General features: G+C 37.2%; 1 protein-coding gene across 2 annotated transcripts in view; it reads right to left on the bottom strand.

Annotated features, from left to right (window-relative positions):
* Positions 1-16,444: 16,444 nt before the first annotated feature.
* ccdc102a (coiled-coil domain containing 102A) overlaps positions 16,445-21,576 on the bottom strand; it is an 83,637-nt gene continuing 78,505 nt past the window's right edge. For both annotated transcript variants that reach the window (XM_065267647.1, XM_065267648.1), the window contains one exon: positions 16,445-17,795. In XM_065267647.1, coding sequence (XP_065123719.1) covers positions 17,654-17,795 — 142 coding nt within the window. In that variant the 3' untranslated portion in view covers positions 16,445-17,653. The remainder of the gene's footprint in view (positions 17,796-21,576) is intronic.

The raw sequence follows: 21,576 nt of genomic DNA, 5'->3' as shown, positions 1-21,576 counted from the left end.
ATATACTTGCAGTTATGATTCCCTTAACAGTAATGGAAGTATTAAAATAACAATTCCCAATTATAACTACATCTAAACTAAATGTATTGTTGTGTTAGTCAGTGTAATGTAATGTTTGAACAGCTAAAAAGGCTTGAGGGATGGAGAAATATTCCCTTTGATGCCTGGAGTCCAAATCATACTGCATCCCTCCCAACGAAACAATACAATTTATTAAACCTGACAAGCTGGTTTCACAAATCCTGCGATGTCTGAGAGAAAAAAGGAATGTGGAGGAAACAGAGGCATGGAAATCAAACATTGCAGTGGGGATAGGGGCAGCATATAAACTTTTACTACATTATACTATAAAATCCAGGCCGTCTTTCCAATTATAACAGCCAAAAAGACTAAAACTTACTTTATTATAACAGAAAAAAGCCCTCTTTTGAAATGCACAAGAAATAAAGACAGTAATGAGAACAGATGGGAAAACATTAAGTAGAAACAGGATACACAAACACAAGACATTCAAATTAATTTATCAGCAATATCTGAAATAAAATTTTATAAAAAGTTTAAAGGACACTCACTATCGGGCCTAAATAAATTCTTTCCAGTCTGCCATCCTCTTTTTATCCCTCACTGTGTATATTTGGGCTTTTGGCATGAGCACTGAGGAAAAAGTGCCTTCTAATACAATTATGATCAAATGAGCAACAGATGTGCGTGTTATGAATAAATGTGCGCAAAGCCATAATAAATGTCAATCTCAAAATTGTTTGAGGACATTAAACCACTGTCTTCTTAACTTCATAACCTCTCATCTCATGTGTATTTTTTAGGATATTTGACAAATCAAAAGCATGTAGTGAGGACAGTGCTCAACAGCTCTGAAGAAATAAATACAGATTTAACTTGTCCATTTTTGTCAGAAGATGAAACTAATATCATTGTGATGCCACCAGCTGGGCCAGCCATAAATTAGATTTTTGAATCTCCCTTAAAATATTTGTCCTGTTTTAAAAGGCAGGACAGGAAATAATATTGGTGAATTTGAAGCAGAACAGTGAATACTGCAGCTGCATGTACAGTATTCCCATAAAAGTCCTCTCTCAGGCACCCATGTGTAAAAAGCATTTTTATTCACTTTACAATTCAATGTTCACTTGGAGAACTTTCCTTTCCAGCGAGTGCCAGATGTATAAGAGGCCTCTGAGCAGTTTAAATGCACTTTTATCTGCGATGCAGAGCTACACTTACATTTTAGTTGCGTGGCAAATGGTTCTCTTGACATGGCCTTCTGCCATCTGTCACCGCGGTCAGTGCAGAGGGAAATAGACCACATCATTTTAGTATTTCCTACTTCTTTATTTCTATCTGTTCATTTATCTTTCTATCATACTTTTTTATACGTTTAGTGCATTTCCATTTCATATCTAATTTTGGTTTTCATTCAAACAGGGTTTCTCCTGTTATAATTCGTTAGTTTAAATGAAGGATTTTTTGGCTTCCCAAGATGTGAGTCTTTTATTTCATTATGCATTTTGACCCGCTCTAATATAGAGGGACGAAAACTGACAGTTCTGATTCACGACACAAGCAACTCCGATGCAGCCCTGCCAGCCAAAAACTTGCTTGCTCTAATGGCTTTTTTTTCTATGCAATGACTTAAATTTCAATTGATGTTTAAAGAAATGACTTCTTGTTATCTCACAATGAGTTTAAGGAACATTAATCTATTACCTCTCAATGTGGCTCATGAGATAATTTTCACTTTGTTATTCAAAATGGCCTCTTTTTAAAAACATCTTAATGAAAATTCGTGGTCTTTGCATTCAACGCTTAGAGCCCAACAGGGATTTATGGTCTAACAATATATAAAGCCAACAATAAAATAATCCACTAAAGAGCCACTGAAGAAATCCGTAGAGTTTTTGCAGAGTTCGGCAGGTGCAGATCCCCCGTGAGACTGTTCGTAACCCATTAAAGCTTTGAGAACAGGTCATGGTGTGTTCTAGCAAGTAAAATGATGTGCAGTTTAGAAGAGCTCTGCAATAATATTGAGCCTGTATTTATTTATAATCCACCAAGAGCCTCATGAGACCCGCTTCAGTTGAGCAACATCGTACTGTATCATGGATAGAGACAGATTTTCTGCTAGCACAGTAAAACTTACAGTGAAGGAGTTCTGAAGGAGACCATTAATCCAGAGTAGGGGACAATGCTTATACAGCTGACCACCATAATAAAGAGCAAATCAGAAACAATATGCAGAAGGCTCAAAGTTTTACAAGATTTTGTAATGAAACACCTGTTATTACTAGCATTTCTAGTCGTTATGTCTCCTTTTTGAATAATAAACTATCCTGAACTGTAAACTAATCTGTATTTAATTCATGTTTAGTTTTAATTCAATGAGTATTACATGCATGCAAATGTGCAGTTATTATGCACATTCCTCTGCTTTAATCAGATTAAAGGGTATTTTTAGGAATTGAAAAAGAAAAAATTATATTGAATTAATAATTTACACATTTTTAGTGCCATTTTTATTTACAAGGCAGATTCAAAACCTGATTTCAAAGGAATTCATACATAAAGTATTTTGCAAATTAGAAAAAATTCATAAGATGTGGCCCGTATAGTACACATACGTACAATTACTTAAAAAAAGCAATAATAAAGTCCCACCCCTAATACCAGTGTCACAGCAATTAAGGTAAATCATACCAAAACGTACGAATGAGATCGCACAATATCATACGAATTGGCCACCTCGTAAAATGGGTACAAAGTTTCAACGCAAATGCCAAATCCACACAGTGGTGGTCCATGCTCACTCTCCCCTCGTCTTTTGGAAACCAAAACATTGTTATTTTCCACAAGGTATTTCTTCTTGAGGTAGGTTTAGTCACCAGACAAACTGAACGAAGGGCAAGACGACTAATCGCGGCAAGGCACGTGCATCCAACGAAAACGTCTATGGGAGCACACATCCATACCAGCCAGCTCACATTTCAAACTAAACCCATTCATGTTTGAATAACTAGATAAAGGGAAAAATCCATCATTTCAACTGTTTATATTGGTTATGCACTTTATCATAACAATCTCATATGGCAGTGAGATGAATTGGAGAGGTTTGCTAGACCGCAATTGAACAGAATGAATGAAACCATACATCACACAGGCATAGAGTAGTTATTGATTCTGATCATACTCTCAGTTAAAATCTGCACCGTTTAATGCAAACTTGATAAGTCAATATAATAGCTCAGATGTGGTGTACATTTACATAAGATAAATGCCAAAGCATTCAAAAAGCGGTTGGCTGCTGTAAAGACGCTTTGCTGTTCATTTGACCATTTCATTAGGCCATGCCACTGTAAATGAGGCACAGTGACTATTATCATATTGCTTATAAACACCATTAGCCTTTGGTTACATTATTAATAAAACTCACCTTAACAAACAGGGAGTATTAGTCAGAGCGTACAGGAATAGCATTGTATTTGCTTGCCTGTTTAATATGCAAAAGAGCTGGAAAAAACTGAGACAGTTTTTTTTGTTTCTTTAGACCACACAGGCCCAAGACAGTTAGAAGAATCTCTTAAAATTGCAAATACTTTATCTAACATCTAATATTTTTGGTAACACTTTAGATTACAGCCCGGAAAGTACTAGGTAAGTACAGCGAATTTACAGCGTATGTTTCTGTAATTATAGTTTACTTATGAAGTACGTACGTGTAATTATTAGGGAACAATTTATAATATTTGGGGAATAAAGGGGTAACAACCAGGAAAAATACAAATAATATATGCAGTAAAGTACTGCGTAAGTACAGCAAATTTACAGCATACATTTCTGTAGTTATAGTGTACTTATAAAGTACATACATGCCATTTTAAGGGAACAATTTATAATATTTTTGGAACAAAGGGGTAACAAGTGCCACTTTAATTTACAGCCTGCAGATGTTGTATTTACTCTTTAACTATGTGAAACAAGGGGGTAACAAGTGCCACATTAATTTACAGCCCGCAGATGTTGTATTTACTCTGTAACTACATGAAACAAGGGGGTAACAAGTGCCACTTTAATTTACAGCCCGCAGATTCTGTACTTACTCTGTAACTACGTGAAACAAGGGGGTACATTTTTTTGACTTAGACTGTAACAACACAAAACAGTAACTACAGAAAGTTCTAGTTTTGCTTGCTTTGTTTTCACCAAAGTTGCCTTGCCTATTTTTTAATTTTGCTTGATGACCCAACAAATTCCTCTACTCTTTTTCTTTCTTAAGGTAAGTAACCTTTATTGAAAATTCTAAATAAATTGTATCGTACTAATAAATAGCATAAACACATTAACTGAATTTTAAGTTTTGTTTAGTAATCTAAAATACTTACTGCATATATTATTTGTATTTTTCCTGGTTGTTACCCCTTTGTTCCCCAAATATTATAAATTATTCCCTTATAATTACACGTACGTACTTCATAAGTTTACTATAATTACAGAAACATACACTGTAAATTCGCTGTACTTACGCATTACTTTACTGCATATATTATTTGTATTTTTCCTGGTTGTTACCCCTTTATTCCCCAAATATTATAAATTGTTCCCTTATAATTACACGTACGTACTTCATAAGTAAACTATAATTACAGAAACATACGCTGTAAATTCGCTGTACTTACGTAGTACTTTCCGGGCTGTAATCTAAAGCGTTACCATATTTTTTTATAAAACAGATGGTGAAAGGAGAAACAATCTTGATGTTTTACAGATCAAGTGTTTTTGATGTTCTTCTCTTAAGTTCTGTTAAATTGTGTAATTGTAAAACAGAATGTGTCATGAAAATCTGATCCTAAATCTAAAACAAATTTACCAAATTAAACTAAAATTACTCGCAGAAACCACAGCAAAAATCATCATGTACTGTTATCAAGAAGTGCAGGAATTTAAATAGCATTTCATTGCTGTGTACTTGTACTATGCAATGACAATAAAGTTTACATTTATTTTTACATAAAGTTGACAAGAGATAGACAATAAAGTGTCTCTCTGTCTGTCTGTCCATCTGCCTATTCTCTTCCTCATCATGGCAAAATATGAGTTTGGTGCATCATGCGCCATGTCAAAATAGGTGCCTGTTGTGTCAAAATGGTTTATGATTAAAGAAATGGGCCCAGTTCACAAAATATTTACTCACTAAACTCTGATTAGACATGAGATCAAGCAAGTATCTGGAAAACCCAACATCTCTTTTGTCATAAACCCTTTAGAATCTTCTGCAGCAGGCATGTATCACATGACACATGATGCACATAAGTTCACATGACGGGACGACACACATATTTTGACATGACGAGCCACACACATGATGGGCTGAATACATGTTTTGACGAGCTTGCATTCATACACCCTCGAAAAAGAAGTCACCTACCAACCTACCTACATTGTAAACAACCTGATCTCATGGAAATCCATGTTATTGTCACAGAAAATTTGATCACTATATCCGTGTCCTTTTCACGATATTCAGCTGCTTTCTGTGACGGGAGCAAGGATGTCTTTTCCGTGTCATTCCCACTGATTTCTCGTGTCATTTCATGTATTGTTTTCTCATTGTTTTTTCCTATTTTCAAATCATTGTCTCTTGGGGTTAGATTTGGGGTTTCGGTTAGGATGTACTTTTATGTATTGGTTTCTACATGTTTTTCTTTCACTTTTAAAACTATTCTCGCCTGGAGTTGGGGTTTGGATGTCTAAAAATGTAACAGTAAGTGATTCTAACCCCAACCCCAAGTGACATTGGTAAGAAACAATGAGAAAACAATACATAAAATGACACGAGAAATACGTGGGAGTGACACGGAAAAGACACGGATTTTCGTGAGATCAGGTTGATTGTAAAAGATTCTTTGCTACTTTAAATTTCTTGTTTAATCAACTCATTTCAAGTCAATTTAACTTACTATTATTATTTTGACTTGCAATGAATAAAACTTGTAAAATATAGACGGTTTCATCGGACGCACGTGCGCTATGCGATACACGTCTGGATCCGAACTTTACTTCCGTTTTTTTTTTATGGTCTGACTAGTTGCTAAACTGATATCTTGAACAAATGCCTCGTCGAAAATAACAAATGTTTTGGTTTCCTAGGTAATCTATGTGTTGTCTTTTTGCTTGTTATATAAATAAACTACGTTTAAAGTACTTTGTTGTTATTTATTCATAGCGGAGTTTACCGGAAGTTATGTGCAGACCACGACAGCCGATTGTTTATGTTGTTAATGCTGATGTCGACTTTCTTGAAGTTGTAGCAACCCATCACTTGTCAAGATAAATAATAGTAAGTTGAAATGACTTGTAAATCTGAGTTGATTTAACAAAAAAATTAAGGCAGCAATTTTTTTTACAGTGTACCTACCTACCTGATCATCTATTAAATTAAACATGAAAACATTAAATATTAAATAAAATGTTGGGTAAAATATTTTTCACCAAATATGCTGGAAAATGTCCTAAACTTGATATTTAAATCAAAAAGAATGGGTGCATGATTTCACTTTGAAACTCAACAGTGTCTTAAGGGCCGAATGGACACTCAGATCCACTTTACATCCAATCATTCTCCAGTAGCACCACTCCAGTCCACTTGTCACTTTTATCCTGTACCCATAGTGATCTCAATGAAAAGAAAGGCAATGAAATGAAAGAAACGCAAGGCAAGGAGAAACATCTCTTAAAATGTGCATCTGTTCTTATTTAAATGTTCTTTCATAACCGCTTTTCATTTGTTTACAATACTTTCAGTTTTCCCATCTGTGTAAGATGTTTTCATACAGATACAATATCAGAATCACAATGCATCTTCATGCACTAGTAGGTTAGATTTCATTACAGTTGCACAAGGCTGTGATTGCATTACATTAGAGTCCATTACCTGGCACCGGCTGCAGAATTCCTAATGAACCAATAAAGCTGTTGCGGGAGAATGGAAGCAGCAGAAGCAACACTCATCTTTTGAAAGTGTCTTTCAATATTGAATGCGATTCAGCGCCAAGCTTCACATAAGCCGTAATGACCAGGTGTCGGGTGACTCGGCCTGTTATTATCACCAAGGAGATCAGACAACATTTTTGTTTTTTCATAGAATTAAAAAAACACCTAATAGCTGTTTTTGCTTTACTGTGTTTTTGGAAATAATCTTACAAGGATGGTTGCTATGGTTAACTCATTAGCCGACATGGTTAGTGGATGAGACCCATAGAAAGTAATTGTGCTCTGTGTGTCTTAGGGCTGTTTACAGTTCCCTATGGTCTGATTGGTATCTCCACATGATATGGCGCTAAAAGCATGCATGATCATTACCGGAATCGAGTACTTCCTTTCATCGAGGAGACAGAAACATGCCGGACACAGCTTGAATCCATGAGGCAAATGGCAAGCACGTTCATCGAACACCATGAGGGTGCCGTGACAAAACCCATAATTTCAAGCATCCTTACTTGGGTTACGCTTGGCTCAAAGAACCGAGAAACCTCCAATATACTGTAAGTGCATGAGAACATGTACTGAGATTAAAGGCTTAGAGACATAACTTGGCTTGAGGTGCTCAAAGCCTGAATACTCCTGCAGCTGACACAAATGACACATGACAAGCAGCAGCTTTTTCCTCGATCCAAAGCTTGCTAGCTTCTGGGTAACATGTAATACTATTCCTGTGGTTAGATTGTAGCACAATTCAGATCTGCTTTGTATAGTGGGGAATATGCCAACATGTGTTGACTTTAGGGAGACTGGCCAATGTCTATGAGTTTAAGTAAATGATCATAAAACTGAAAATATGTATTTCTGTTTCAAAACCAACCATTTACCTTAAAGAGCACCCATTTTGTTGCTATAAACAATGTTATTTGGTGTAATACAGTGTGTTTGCGTGGTTTATGGTTCAGAAAACACATTATTTTTCATATACCGTACATTTTTGTTCCAGATATCCCTGCCTTCCTCAAACGCTCTGATTTGCTCCTTACCCTGTTTTGAAGATTAGCTCACAATGAGTTGTGACAGGAGTTAATATTGTCTTTACTACTTTTTCAATACAAACCGAATCTGATCCAGAAAATGCAGATGACCAAGTTGATCGGTCAACTTTGCCAACGCGGCTTGAGCAGGACGTAACATATTGGTAAGGTAAGGATTACTAAAACATAAAACCTTGGCTGTTTCTCAATTCCAAGAATGCAAGAATGGACTTGCGTTCTTGTGGAGATTGGTCTTGCCAGGCAACCTTGGAAGAACGAACTTAGAAGGTAGCAAGAACACAAAACGTACTTGTGAGAATTGAGATGTGTGCGACCTTCCTGTTGGTCACATGACCTCCGCCATGTTTCGCCGCAACGATTTCTTGGTCGCAAAATTTTTTCAGCACGCAAGTCTGCACTTGATGCATCCTTGATATCAAGAACACATCCGGGTATTTTCATGCGTCCTCTGTACTTGCGTTCTTGAGAATTGGAATTGAACTTCGGCGGCTAATGATGATGTAGAGCGAGAACATGAGGACGCAAGATCGCTGAAGAGCGCATATTGAGTAACAGCATGTCTGCATTTGTGATCATAGAAACGACACACATCAAGTGCTAGTCTGCACTGCACAAAAGTCGGGATTGAGTCATGGTTTAGTCAGTAGGAAATTCTTTAAAACATTTAAAACATAGACTACTTACAGGCTGTATTTCAGAAGCGGGTGGAATTAATGATAATGTCGTTTCCACGTCAACCGGCCCAGGAAGTAAACTGTTTCCTACAATCCGTGTGTTTGTTGGTTGTAGTCCAAGAAAAGAGATTTATGTTGGAAACGAAAGCTCGCATTATCGTTTTCCTTGGGATTTGTACCGTTTTGCACAGGGCCATGCACAGACATTTTGAGGGGCAGTTGCCCAAACCAAAATGGGGGCACTGGGGGGTACAATTTATATGGTTTTAACAAAATATTATAAATATGATGTGTTAGTATCAACTAAGAGAAGTGATTATATTGGAAAATATACTTAATAACAAGAATTAAAGTGTGACAAAACTGCTTAATATTCTATATGATTTACGCGATGAGGCTTTGAATCCATGTTTGCAATGTTGGACATCCTTTGCAGCCTCCCTCTCCACTCTGTCTTCTTTCTTTTTTCTGAAAACATTGTTTTTATTTTAATTTTTTGTCTACAAAGTGTGCCAACAACAGCAAATTTGGTGTTATTTATATTAGATCTCATCAGGTACATTACTTTGATAAGACAATCACTGTAATTCTAAGAATAGATATTTTGTTGTTATTTACTTGCTACATTGTTAGCACTTTTAGAAGACCGAGAGCAAATCATTACCGACAGAAATACAAAAACATACGAAAGCCGAGAGAGGTCATACATATTTTTATATTTGCTTGCTTTTTTTCTCGTCATCTCAACATAACAAAAGTTGTTTTCTCGTTATCCTGACATGATAATCCAAATGTAATTTCCTGTCCATGAAATGTCGTTTATTTGGACTGTTGATGCTTATGAGTTGGGGTCTTCGCCGTTACCACTGTAGCTAACTGCCGATAAACCTAATAAATAAATAAAGTTGGATGTTTGATGTTCGTGAATTTAGGGACCATCTCTAAAGTAATACTGTACACGTTTCTATCTTCAATAGTATTTAACAGTTTATTTGAATAAATATAAAAAATCTAAAAAGTGTGTATTATAGTTGACAACCACATGAACATTTTACAGTTGGTTTTGTGTCTGTTTGTTGACTTTAAGTCATTTCATTTAAATGCATGCTTAAAGTAGAAACGTATGGAGTTACTTTAAAGACGGTCCCTAAATTCACTGCTATCAAATTGTCATCTTGAGCGAATCCCTGATCCAAGTAAAATCTCAAAATCCATGATAATTTAGCAAAGTATGCTTTTGCTGTCTACAAATAAAACAACACGTCCTATTAAGTACACAAAAGCTTTAATCACATCACAAGAATGCAACTTTTGTAATGTCGAGATCACGAGAAAACAAGCAAAATAAATATAGTGCACGACCTCTCTCGGCTTTAAACTACCAAATTCAGCAGCTCAAAAACTGAGGTAATGTATTGAATCTACCTGTTAATACAACAAACTGCCATCTCCGCCCCTTCAAAGAGTGGACACAGAATATCAGAGATGCTGCGGAGCGGGCGGGAAATCACGAAGTGGAATACCAGAAACAGTGAATCTTTCGACGAGCGATAAAGCACTTTGACCGGGGTCGGCGTTTGATGAGAGGGGCACCTCAGCCAATTAGGGCAGAGGGGCAGTTGCTCTAACCACTGGGCCACCCCCCTGTGCACGGCCCTGGTTTTGCATATTATTAACATGTACTAATACCAACGCTATCTCACGAGAATTCGTACAAATTTTATGAGTTGGCTAATTCGGATTAATTCATACCACCACATTCGTAAGTTTTTGTACAATTTGCCTTGACCCTGTGATGTTGGGATTAGGGGAAGGGTTTCGTTGTTGTATTTTTTCATGAGAATCGTACGTTTTTGCACGATTAACTTTGTATGAATTCATATGAATTAGCCAACTCATGAAGTATGTACGAATTCTCGTGAGATCAGGCTGATTAATACACACTTACAAACCAAAGAAATGTTAAATCCTGAATCTGGTAATTGGTCCTCTTTAATGAATGTCTGATAAGTGAAACTACCAACTGATAATTGGAAAGTCGCAAGATTCGATCTCTACCAAGCGTAAATCTTTGTCTGTCACAATTTCGCCCTGGAGGACTACAGTTACTCTAAGAAACTAAATCTGTACAGTAAATCTCTATGCTAAATGCCTGCTAAATGATTCATTTACAAACATTTGCTTTGTAAAAGCAAGCAAAATAAGCTATAATCGTGATTTTTAAACCTTTATATACATTTTATATTACAGCTTACAAGCAAGACTGATTTATCCTAATGCTTTTTTCCATATGAGGCCCACCAACAAGCCTGACTTTCCCAGATAGCTCCAGTAAACAAGAGTAAGATTACCATATTCCTATCCTGGCCATTATCTCTCATGATTGCTTGTTTGTGTGTAATCGAATGACAGCTCTACACCACAGATACCTGAGAACAGGAGTCATATAAAACTAAATAAAACAAGCTGTGGATGCACTAAGCCCACACCAGCTGACTCTGGAGATATACGTTCTGAAATGACAGCTGACCGTGAGATGAATATCAAAACATTTTCTGCCTTACATGCAAGTGATATTTGAGAATCTGTTATCCAATTCGGTCTTTCAGTCATTTGTTATCTCTTAACTCTTACAGCATGCTGGGGACGAGATACGAAGGAAATAGTGTGTGCATCAGTGGATGCCTATAAAATATGTTTTCGCTGGGAAAGACAGCTCTGCGATGGTTGATGGAGAGGAAGGGATTTAAATAAGAGATGTGGGACAACCGTTCTGTTTTCTGTAAATTGACTCTTTATTTTTTTATTACTCCTGTCTGTCAAGGTCGGCATCAGGTGAGTTTATTTGAATCTGAAAGCAAAGCGAACGGTTTGAGAGTCGAGCCATAATGGGAATTTCAGCTGATAAATCTGACATGATCACTTTATTCAACTGTCTCTCTGTAAAGAGACAGACACAACAAAGGTATATTTGCATTGAAAGATGCACAAACTCTCTTTTCCCAAATGAGAATGATGGGAGGATTGTATGAAACCCGCAACACTAAAGGTTGAAAAACACCACAAAATAGTTGAAAGCTGTGTGGACTGAATTGCCTAATATGGAGGACAAGAGTTTAATTACTAGCTCTTATCTACCAGGCATGCAAGCAATTCAGATTTGTTTTCTTCTCATCAGCTTCCCAGAACAACACCAGCACTCTCAGCTTGTATTAACCAAGCATCAGTAATTAAAAGCTGTTCCTTTCAATTGGCAAATTCATCTAGTTTTAAGTCAAACCGATGAAGTCTTATTTTTTTTGAATACTTAATTATGAATACTGACAATGTATTTAAACTAAAAAGGTTTATAGAGTGACATTTTATAAATGTAGTTGGTTTTAGAGTAAACAATGTCTCCGGACACAAAAATATGCATGTCATGTATTAAGTACAGTGGTTCTCAAACTTTTTCCGCGTGCGCCCCCCCTTGTGTACGGTGCACTGCTTCAGGCCCCCCCCAAAGAAAATTTATGATTTATGTTCTAATACTTAACATTTTAATTAAACAAAACATATTAAGTTATACAAAGTAGTGCTGTTGGTTAGTAGCCTAATTGTTTAGGTTTAATTAAACAGAATTCATGATAAATGAATGTGTTTTATAAAATGTCATAAAACTGGGGCCCCCCGGCAAAATACACGCAAGACACTCCCTTAACAGTAAACTCTGATTACGCGTGAGATTTTGCGAGTATCTGGCAAACGCAAGCGTCTCTTTTATCATAAACCCTTTAGACGCGTCTGCAGCAGGCACTTATTTTGACAAGACACGTGATGCACATAACTTGACGCATAGAACACATATTTTGACATGACGAGCCACACACATGACGGGCTACATACATGTTGTGACAAACTTTGCATCGAATGCCCTCGAGAAAAGAAGTCACTGGACACCACTGAAATGTACCATAGCCTACTGGCACTCAAACATAGATGGCTTTAACACACACCTACACACACACACACACACACACACACACACACACTCTTACACCTAATTTAAATCATCCTGCATGAGTCAGAAGTGTGAACATGATTCCGGCAGTGCAACATCTGGATTTCACCATAGGTGTGCAGTCTTGGCTGAGATGATAACAACTGTCACTAAAATGACAAATGGTGACATTTAAAAATTTGTGTGGGTTGTAAATTTGCACGCATCTTATCACCATAATATTATATATAAATTTTATTGCTAGCCATAATTTGTCATTTTCACAGTCTGCTCGGGAGGCATCTTTGCTCAACATGTCTTTTCAGGTTTAAATATGCTTCTAGTAGGTTTTTGCTGTCAGAGTTAATCTGTAAATATACTGTATGCACTCCTCCCTGCATCTAAAGAAACTGCTTTACTCTGGGTACTGAATTGGAAATGTCAAATTGCCCTTCCCATAACATGTGCGCATTAACTTGTGTATAGATTAACCAGTTTCCACCATAAATATGCTGGAATGGTGTTAAGAAAAAATAAACAGCTGCCTTCTTTTGCAGGCAAGTAATAAGTGATGTCACACAGAGTTACCCAGTCAACATAACCAGAACAATGATGATTGTTAAGAGCATTGTAACTTTAACTGCAAATGAAGCCATTAAATAGGAACAAAAGTTTCATTTCTGAGCATATTGCACTATGTGTCTCTTTTGTTAAAAGCCTAAATAACCATTTATTTTCGCTTTAAAATGCTTTATTTTGTTTAGCTAAGACCTTCACTGAAAAAAAGATTAATTCAACTTACACATTTTTTAAGGCAAGTGGTTGCAATCAATTTATTTAAAGGGACACTCCACTTTTTTTGAAAATATGCTTATTTTCCAGCTCCCCTAGAGTTAAACACGGCCCTGCACAACATGTTAACATTGTGTGAGCAACGTGCAAGCACTGACATTTCCTTCAAATGTAAAAATCCATAAGGTGGCTATCATATTTGCAGCAGGACCTCTCCATGTGTGATCTGGCCTTTTCTTAATTCAGGTAATTTCATAAAGTATGATGAGATATTATGTAAAATATGGTGAAGCTATGCAAGGAAAGCTTTAGTCACGACACACTGCATTTCCTCCCGCCGACAAGCAATACTAGGCATAAATGAACGAAATGGGTACTACAAGCGTGGGTAGTAGAAAACCCTCATTCATCTCCATACATTACCGTACTGTTGCATGCATGCTTTTGAACTGAACTTGAGGTCTTCAGGTGACTGTATTAAATTTTGATTCCACCGAAGTGCTTAGATTGCTCAACAAGTTGGATAATTGGAGGTCATTAAAGGGACTGGCACGGAGCGAGGGTGTTATTTTAGTCTTACCCCTCTTAAAATTATGATTCGCTACAGTACATTAACCATAAGTGCAGGTAAAACTGAGAACGCACTACATTAGGTGGCAAAAACGTGAACGCTGTGCTTCTCCTCCAGTGGCACAGAAACCCTCTGTCAGCACCTGTCATACATGGATGGAGAAAAGTACGAGATGCAGTGGATGATCTTCAGTGCAGAGGTTATAAAAACCAGGTAATAAAGGAATAAAACTATACTAAGTGGAATATGTGGGTCTTTAGATACTAATACAGAGAAGTTTAATGTGTAATGGACCGAGAAGTTTTCCCAAGAGTCTCAGAAAAAGGCAAAAGATCAAATAAAGCGGAACACAACCTGATGCGATTTAAATAGACTGCATATTTAAACAGACTAACAAAATAATAGGTGTGTTGGGACATCATGGCTCCGAAGAGCTTGTATGACTGTACAGTTTGGTTTAATATTATGCTTCATTGCACCAGCACAATGAACTTTCAACTGAATCTGCGATTTTTAAATGTGTTTTCAAATGGACAAAAAACTGGTTAAAATGCTGAAGAAGTAAAAATCCAATTTTTAGCTTTTCTGAAATACCTAAAAAAGTCTTATTGTTTGTAAGCACACAGCTGTAATAATCTCGACTAATACAACCAAGTAAAAACTCATTACAACAGACACACATCTTGAAAAGCTTGAACAAAGCATACGGAAAAGATGTGTCAGAGAGCTTGTCTGATAGACAAACAATTTAAAATATGTCAAACATTGCTTGGATAATAGTTATCATTGAGAATGCCAACGCTAAATTTAGAAGAGAAAAGGATGTAAGGTTTTAAGAGATGTTATTATATGACTCAATTATTGATTACACGGCACTTTGAATTGCTTGATTTTGATTGGCCAGTCCTGACATTCCAAGGTATGTTATTCCAAGATAACAACTGCCTAAAACTAATAACACACGGTAACTCAGATGTTAGAAATCATTTTGACTGGTTTAATATTACACAAAAATTTTATTTTATAAAGACATTTCACAAGACTTTTTTAAGAAGTAAAATACATCTTTGTTGTCCCCAGAGTACATGTGAAGTTTTAGCTCAAAATACCACACGGACAATTTATTATAGGATGTTAAAATTGTCACTTTATAGGTGTGAGCAAAATGTGCCATGTTTGGGTGTGTCCTTTTAAATGCAAATGAGTTGATATCTGCACTAAATGGCAGTGCCGTGGTTAGATAGTGCAGATCAAGGGGCGGTTTTATCCCCTTCTGACATCACAAGGGGAGCAAAATATTAAGGACCTATTTTTTATACGTTTGTTTTCAAAACTACGTTACTAGGTTTGACTTTTTCACTTTTCTAGGTTGATAGAAGCACTGGGGACCCAATTATAGCACTTAAACATGGATCAAGTCAGATTTTCATGATATGTCCCCTTTGATGTCTTTTAATAACATATATGACATTATATTTACAAATAATAAAACCAAGTGTGTTCAGGACATTTAGGCTACGTTTACACGGAAACGATCTAAAAAGTGGCGTTGCGTTATCATTTTTAATTCCGCGTTTATACGAGCGTTTTAAGGAGGAAATCTGCGTGCATATGGTGACGCAAAAGTGTGTGATATTCGATGTAGTATGCACTCCAGACGGCTAGATGGCAATGTGAAGCACTGACACACAACACTGACTGCGTACAACCCTCTTCCTTGTTCTCCCAGGTCTCGTCCAAAGCCGTCTGGTTTGCCTCTGACAAGTTTGCGCATCAACAGTTTGAAGGAGGTGATTAATGCGTCTTCTCTGATCAGTAATAGCTGTGAATATTTCGTACAACTGCTGGAAAGACTCTTGTATATTTATCAGAGCTACTATGGCAACGTGAGGGTCCGACATATGGAAATAATCCAACATGTTTGTAGTTAATTTCTTGAACTGGCGTATGCCTTTGACGTAAACGCGCGACGTGAGCAGACTTTAGCTTTTTTACCCTTTAGACTGGAACGCGAGGGTAGATTGTTTTTACGATTTCCACTCTGGAGGGTGGTTTAACTTTGTGTTTTTAAGCCCCAAAAACTAAAAGATAAAATATTTTAACGTTTTCACCCTTGAGCGTTCTCGTGTAAACAGGCCCTTTAACATCTCGTCTTTATATATATATATATATATATAGTTCAGGCTCCGCTTCGCGCCAGTTCCTGATCACACTGCTTATTTCTGCGATTGCAACCTGCTGCCTATACATTATCCTTTACATGTTATAGAGACCTACCGGGTCCCAAGCAGTGATATAATCACCTGTGATTTACTGTAGATAAGTATAGTCTCACACCACACCACTTTTACACAAAAAAAAAACGGTCACACAGCCAATATGTATATACACTTAACATTTATAGAGGTAAAATACAAACACAAACAAATACAAAACTTTAATGCAGACCACTTTTGTAAAAAACAACATCAGATAAATACTTAATAACCAGTATAAATGTCCAAGTTGAAGATTAGTCAGTATTGGTCCCCATTGCTGATGCGTAGACGGCACCATATTGCTTAAATCTGCTTTATATCAACACAACGTTTGTTTAAGTGTTTCTCCGTGCACCTGTAATGCACGAACAGAAATAATTAGTTCACAAACTACCCATGATTCCCCACTTCCTACATAACACAAGACGACTCCCCCACTGCAAAGAAACACGTTTACGTGGCCACGAGAAAGCTCTGGGACAACAGCACCAGCTTGCCCATCAGTAACAACGCAGCAGAAATGAAATGCTCCCCAGACACAGGAAACATAACCATCATGTTCTGAATGGGTTGTTTTGAATAGTGATGTGAGAGTTGGGATGGGGGTTGCGTGTGAAAGCAGACAAACGATTAAATGGGAAATTAAAATGATTGGGAGAAAAGGCAAAAAAAAGAAAATGAATGGGTGACAAGATAATATTATAATGCAGGTCTTTAAAAGTATTTTAAAAAAAGAGGAGGCGGGGAACATGGATGTAGACATGCAGCAGAGACATAAGCATGAATGCATGGATGCCTTTAGAGGTCATCAGAGATCAGAATGAAGATGGGAATGTAATGTTCAGACCTTAAACATTTCTCCAGTGAACGGCTCACAAAAGGCTTGTATAAGGTTTGATCAGCGTGTGTGTGCATTGGCATGCTTGTGCTTGCTGCGTTTTAATGAGGCTTCTAGGAGTCTTCAAATGGGCTAGCTAGGAAAACTCAACAAATCCACTCAACGAACCTTAAAACATAGATGCGTATCTATTTCTATAATCTATGTGCCATCTTGGACTGTAACCAACAACGGAGACACAAGCAGACTTTTAGAAAAGACTTCAAAAACTGTAAATATCAAGGGTCTGGCTCTGCCACAAACTTTAAGTTGTTCATTGTCGACATTACTGTTGTGTTTATCTGTCTACTGAGGGGTGTGAAGACAGACAGTACAGCGCCTTTCAAATCTATGTCCTCTTCTGGTTTCAGCCGAGATGAAATGAAGGGGAAGGTGAAATGCTTGGGTGTGATCTATGAGTCATTCGTACATTTCCAGGTTTGGAGAAATTTGTTCAGGGGATTTGAAGCTGTAGCGATTCCTCCTCCTCATCATCAGGGTCACTAGCCGGTCCATCGGCATCTTCAGCCCCGAAACGCGATGGAGCTGATGTCCTCATCTTGCCAAAGAGACCAGGGTTCTGCTGACGCCTTAGCCTTAAAAACACATGACGGGAGAATTACATATAGAGGACCACTGATATATGCGTTTTAATGATTAATCTGCACATATACAGTACAGTAGTTGAAAAATTCAACCGAGGGAGCTAGTTGCCAATAGCATTTTCTTGCGTACTTGCTAGGACACCTGCGGGAATTGATTTCATACATCTATTAAAATGACTCTAGGACCAGTTGGGTAATTAAAACTGGTTATGGAACCGTTTGATACTTTTATTTAAAGCCATGAATGTAAAAAGGGCCATGTTCCAGTACTTTTTAGGGCCATTTATAAGTTTTTATGAACTGATTATGTACTTGTTTACTCAAACAACACAGAGGTTGGCCCTTGATACCTCTATAACACCCATTAGTACAATAACAAGGCATTAGAGATGGTAGCTTTAAGCAGCAAAAAAAAATCATATAAACCCCTCGCTGGCATGGTTACCACTGGCAGAAAAAAATAATACATTTGTAAATACATGCTAAAAGATAAGCAAGTACATCAGCACCAAACCTGCACCCAGAAAATAAACAAAAGATTATGTTTTCTCTCTCTCTCTCTCTTTGTTTGTGTGTGCAAATACAGAAGAGCTTAGAATGACTAATCAGTGGGCATATGAATGAAATAAACCTTTGTTTTTACAATGATCCGCAGCCAACCAATAGGCTTTATGCCCAGCTGCACTACTTCCTGAACTTCAGCCAGCTCCTCGTTTCCTGTCTGCCATTATTGGACAAACTGATTAATCCAGGTGTGTCTGATTATTGTTGTTGTGACTACTGAGGTCAGGCACACCTGGATTAATCAGTTTGTCCAATAATGGCGGACAGGAAACAAGGCGCTGGCTGAAGTTCAGGAAGTAGTGCAGCTGGGCATAAAGCCTATTGGCCACCAGCAAAAAGAATTCATTAAGGTGATAAACTTTTATTGTCCAATTTTTATTTGCCCATCTTTTTTTCAGACACTGAATTTTTATGATTTTATTATATGAAAATAACAGCCTTGTGGCTTTAAACATTTCCTGTCCATTACAGTACCTAAGGCACAAACAAGCTTGGTAAAAACATTCCAAACAGAAAAACGTCAAAAAAGAACAAGAGATTGATGTTCAGATGTAAGTAAAGGAGGAAGACAAAACATTTTTCTCTTGTCAGTGAAAGGCGGATGATGATGACTCACTATATTGTTAATGTTTGCATAACTGAACAGCCTCTCAGGAGCATACAAGTGCATAAAAGGGCCCTGAATCTTCCACAGGAGAGGGCCGTACAGTCAGGAACCACCGCTAAATTACACATTGCCTCAATGTGCCTCGCTCACAAAGGCTAAAAGCTTTTTGAGCCCAAAGCTTTACAAGGCTACACATTTACATGAGAGATCATAAATAAAAAGACACATGCAAACAGAGAAACAAGAGAGATTCTTGTTAAACCCACACAGTGACTCATGTCTTCTGTCTTTATATGAGAGACACACCGAGCATTTGGGTTGTTAAAATGACATGGACCTCTTTAAACATCAAAATTTTACAGTAGGGTCAAATTTACATACAGTACAGTAAAGATTAAGAGCATACAGGGTTGATTTCACTCATTGATTTCATGACCTTACGGAGTCAATATTAAAGATATTAAGGATACATTTTCACACAATGTTCTTTGTATTATGTGGGATAAAGAAAAGCACAAATTGACTTTAGCTCGGTTTTCACCGAGTGACATGTGAAAGTAAAAGTGTTGGCTAGCCACAATTCTATTTTTTAGTATTTCACTTGAAACCTTTTATGGGGTTCACATCACTAGTCCTATGGTATGAAAAAGCAGAAGCTTAAAGGATTACTCTTCTTCATTCCAGATAATTTACTCACCCCCATGTCATCCAAAATGTTGACGTTTTTCTTTGTTCAGTCGAGAAGAATTAATTTTTTTATTAATAAAATTTTTCTAATTTTAATAGACTTTATTGGACCTCATCAGTTTAAAGTTTAAATGCAGTTTAAAATTGCATAAGGGTCTTATTTTGCAAAACGATTGTCACTTTCGTCAAGAAAATAAAAATATGTACTTATAAACCACAACTTCTCGTCTTGCACTAGCCGTGTGACGCGCCATGATGACCTCACGTAATGCGTAATGACGTCGAAAGGACACACATGACGTCGAAAGGTCACACATGTACATATGCGAAACTACCGCCCCAGTACAAGTGTGGAGAAGAGGACCTTTCCGCCGTTGCTGTATGTGGATTGATACTTAATGTCTTTGTGTTAGTTAATTGTTTAAAATGCTCTGTAATGTATCTATGTATTACCATAGACTGTAAAAAAAGATGGACGACGCCTGTTCGCTCTCTTCCATTGGTGAAAAGCAAAGCCGCCAGTGTCCCGATATGGCGCTGAAATCTTGGGTCTTAAGTCTGCGCAGTAGCGATTTCGGGACCAGTCCTGCGCAGTAGTGAGCAGGAAGTAAAGCCGCGAAATCAAGACCCCGCCCTCGCAGAATGCGCATATCACACGATATCACAGCTGTCAATCATGACGTGACACCACCATTTTTATAGCATTAAATAACTAACTAAACACACACTTATTTTAAAAACAAACATTTGAATTTACATCAGCGTGATAAAAACTACAGTAAATGACAGAAACCAGCTTCGGAAAAAAGATAATTGAAGTGTAATTAAATTTTTTAGTTGGACTCAAGTCCCATTGAATAACATGGGGAGGCAGGCTATATGAACTATACTGGGACCAGTCACTAGGGGGCGATCGAGATGTTTTGGCTTCACTTTTCAGGGCTTGTGCGGCACGCTTGTGCATTACGTGAGGTCTGGCTGTCGTGTCACATGTAATTTTCAAAGTAATTTTTTTCTTGCCGAAAATAACAATCTTTTGCTAGATAAGACCCTGACGTAGCTTTGGGGTATACTTTTTTCCGCACCCGGCTCTCACGTGCACGCGTCCGTGCAGCTTTCCAAGTATACTCCTCGCGGCTACACGCGACATGTATACGCAATAGCAAAGATTTCTTATTCAAATGTTTATTCTACCAGGCGTTCAGGGCAGCATTGATTTGAAACATTTACAGTATATTAAAAAAATAGGAGAGATGGAGGAAATTAGCGGATCCACCACTGCAAACAAAGTTTAGAACAAACAACAAGAAAACAAAGAACAGAAATCAAACATTATGGTGACACAAATGCTCCACAGTTTCTGTTCTTGTAAAACGTGAAAATAAGCGCGCAAATGCTGTTTATTGCCATTGTGTAATTGTTTGTAGTGAAGTGCCCTGTCTGTCTCAACATTTTCATGTGCATGCACTGTCGTACGCGGAAAGGGCGTCATGCGGACGGTGCACATACGCAGACGTCCCTAGTATACCTTCGGCTTTATGCCTCGTTTTGGATCATTTTGAGCCCTTTAAAGCTGCATTGAAACTGCACTTTTAATGTTTTAACTGTAAACTTTTGGGGTCCAATAAAGAAAAATACTGGAATGTTTTACTCGAAAAACCCATTTTCTTTTCAACTGAACAAAGAAAGACATCAACATTTTGGATGACATGGAGGTGAGTAAATTATCTGGATATTTTTAAGAAAGTGGAGTAATCCTTTAAATAAATAAAAACTAAACTTTTTACTGTTTTACATTATATTTAATTATAATAATGATGAATGATAACCTGGAATTTTTCCATGAACCTTCTATTCTTTAATTTAATAATAGGGTAAAAATTAAACCAGGGATGGGCAACTTCGGTCCTGGAG

The sequence above is a fragment of the Paramisgurnus dabryanus genome, chromosome 2 (genome assembly GCF_030506205.2).
Source record: "Paramisgurnus dabryanus chromosome 2, PD_genome_1.1, whole genome shotgun sequence".
In the NCBI taxonomy this organism is placed as follows: domain Eukaryota; kingdom Metazoa; phylum Chordata; class Actinopteri; order Cypriniformes; family Cobitidae; genus Paramisgurnus; species Paramisgurnus dabryanus.
Note: the sequence above shows the minus strand (reverse complement) of the source record. Positions and strands in the feature narration are given on the sequence as shown.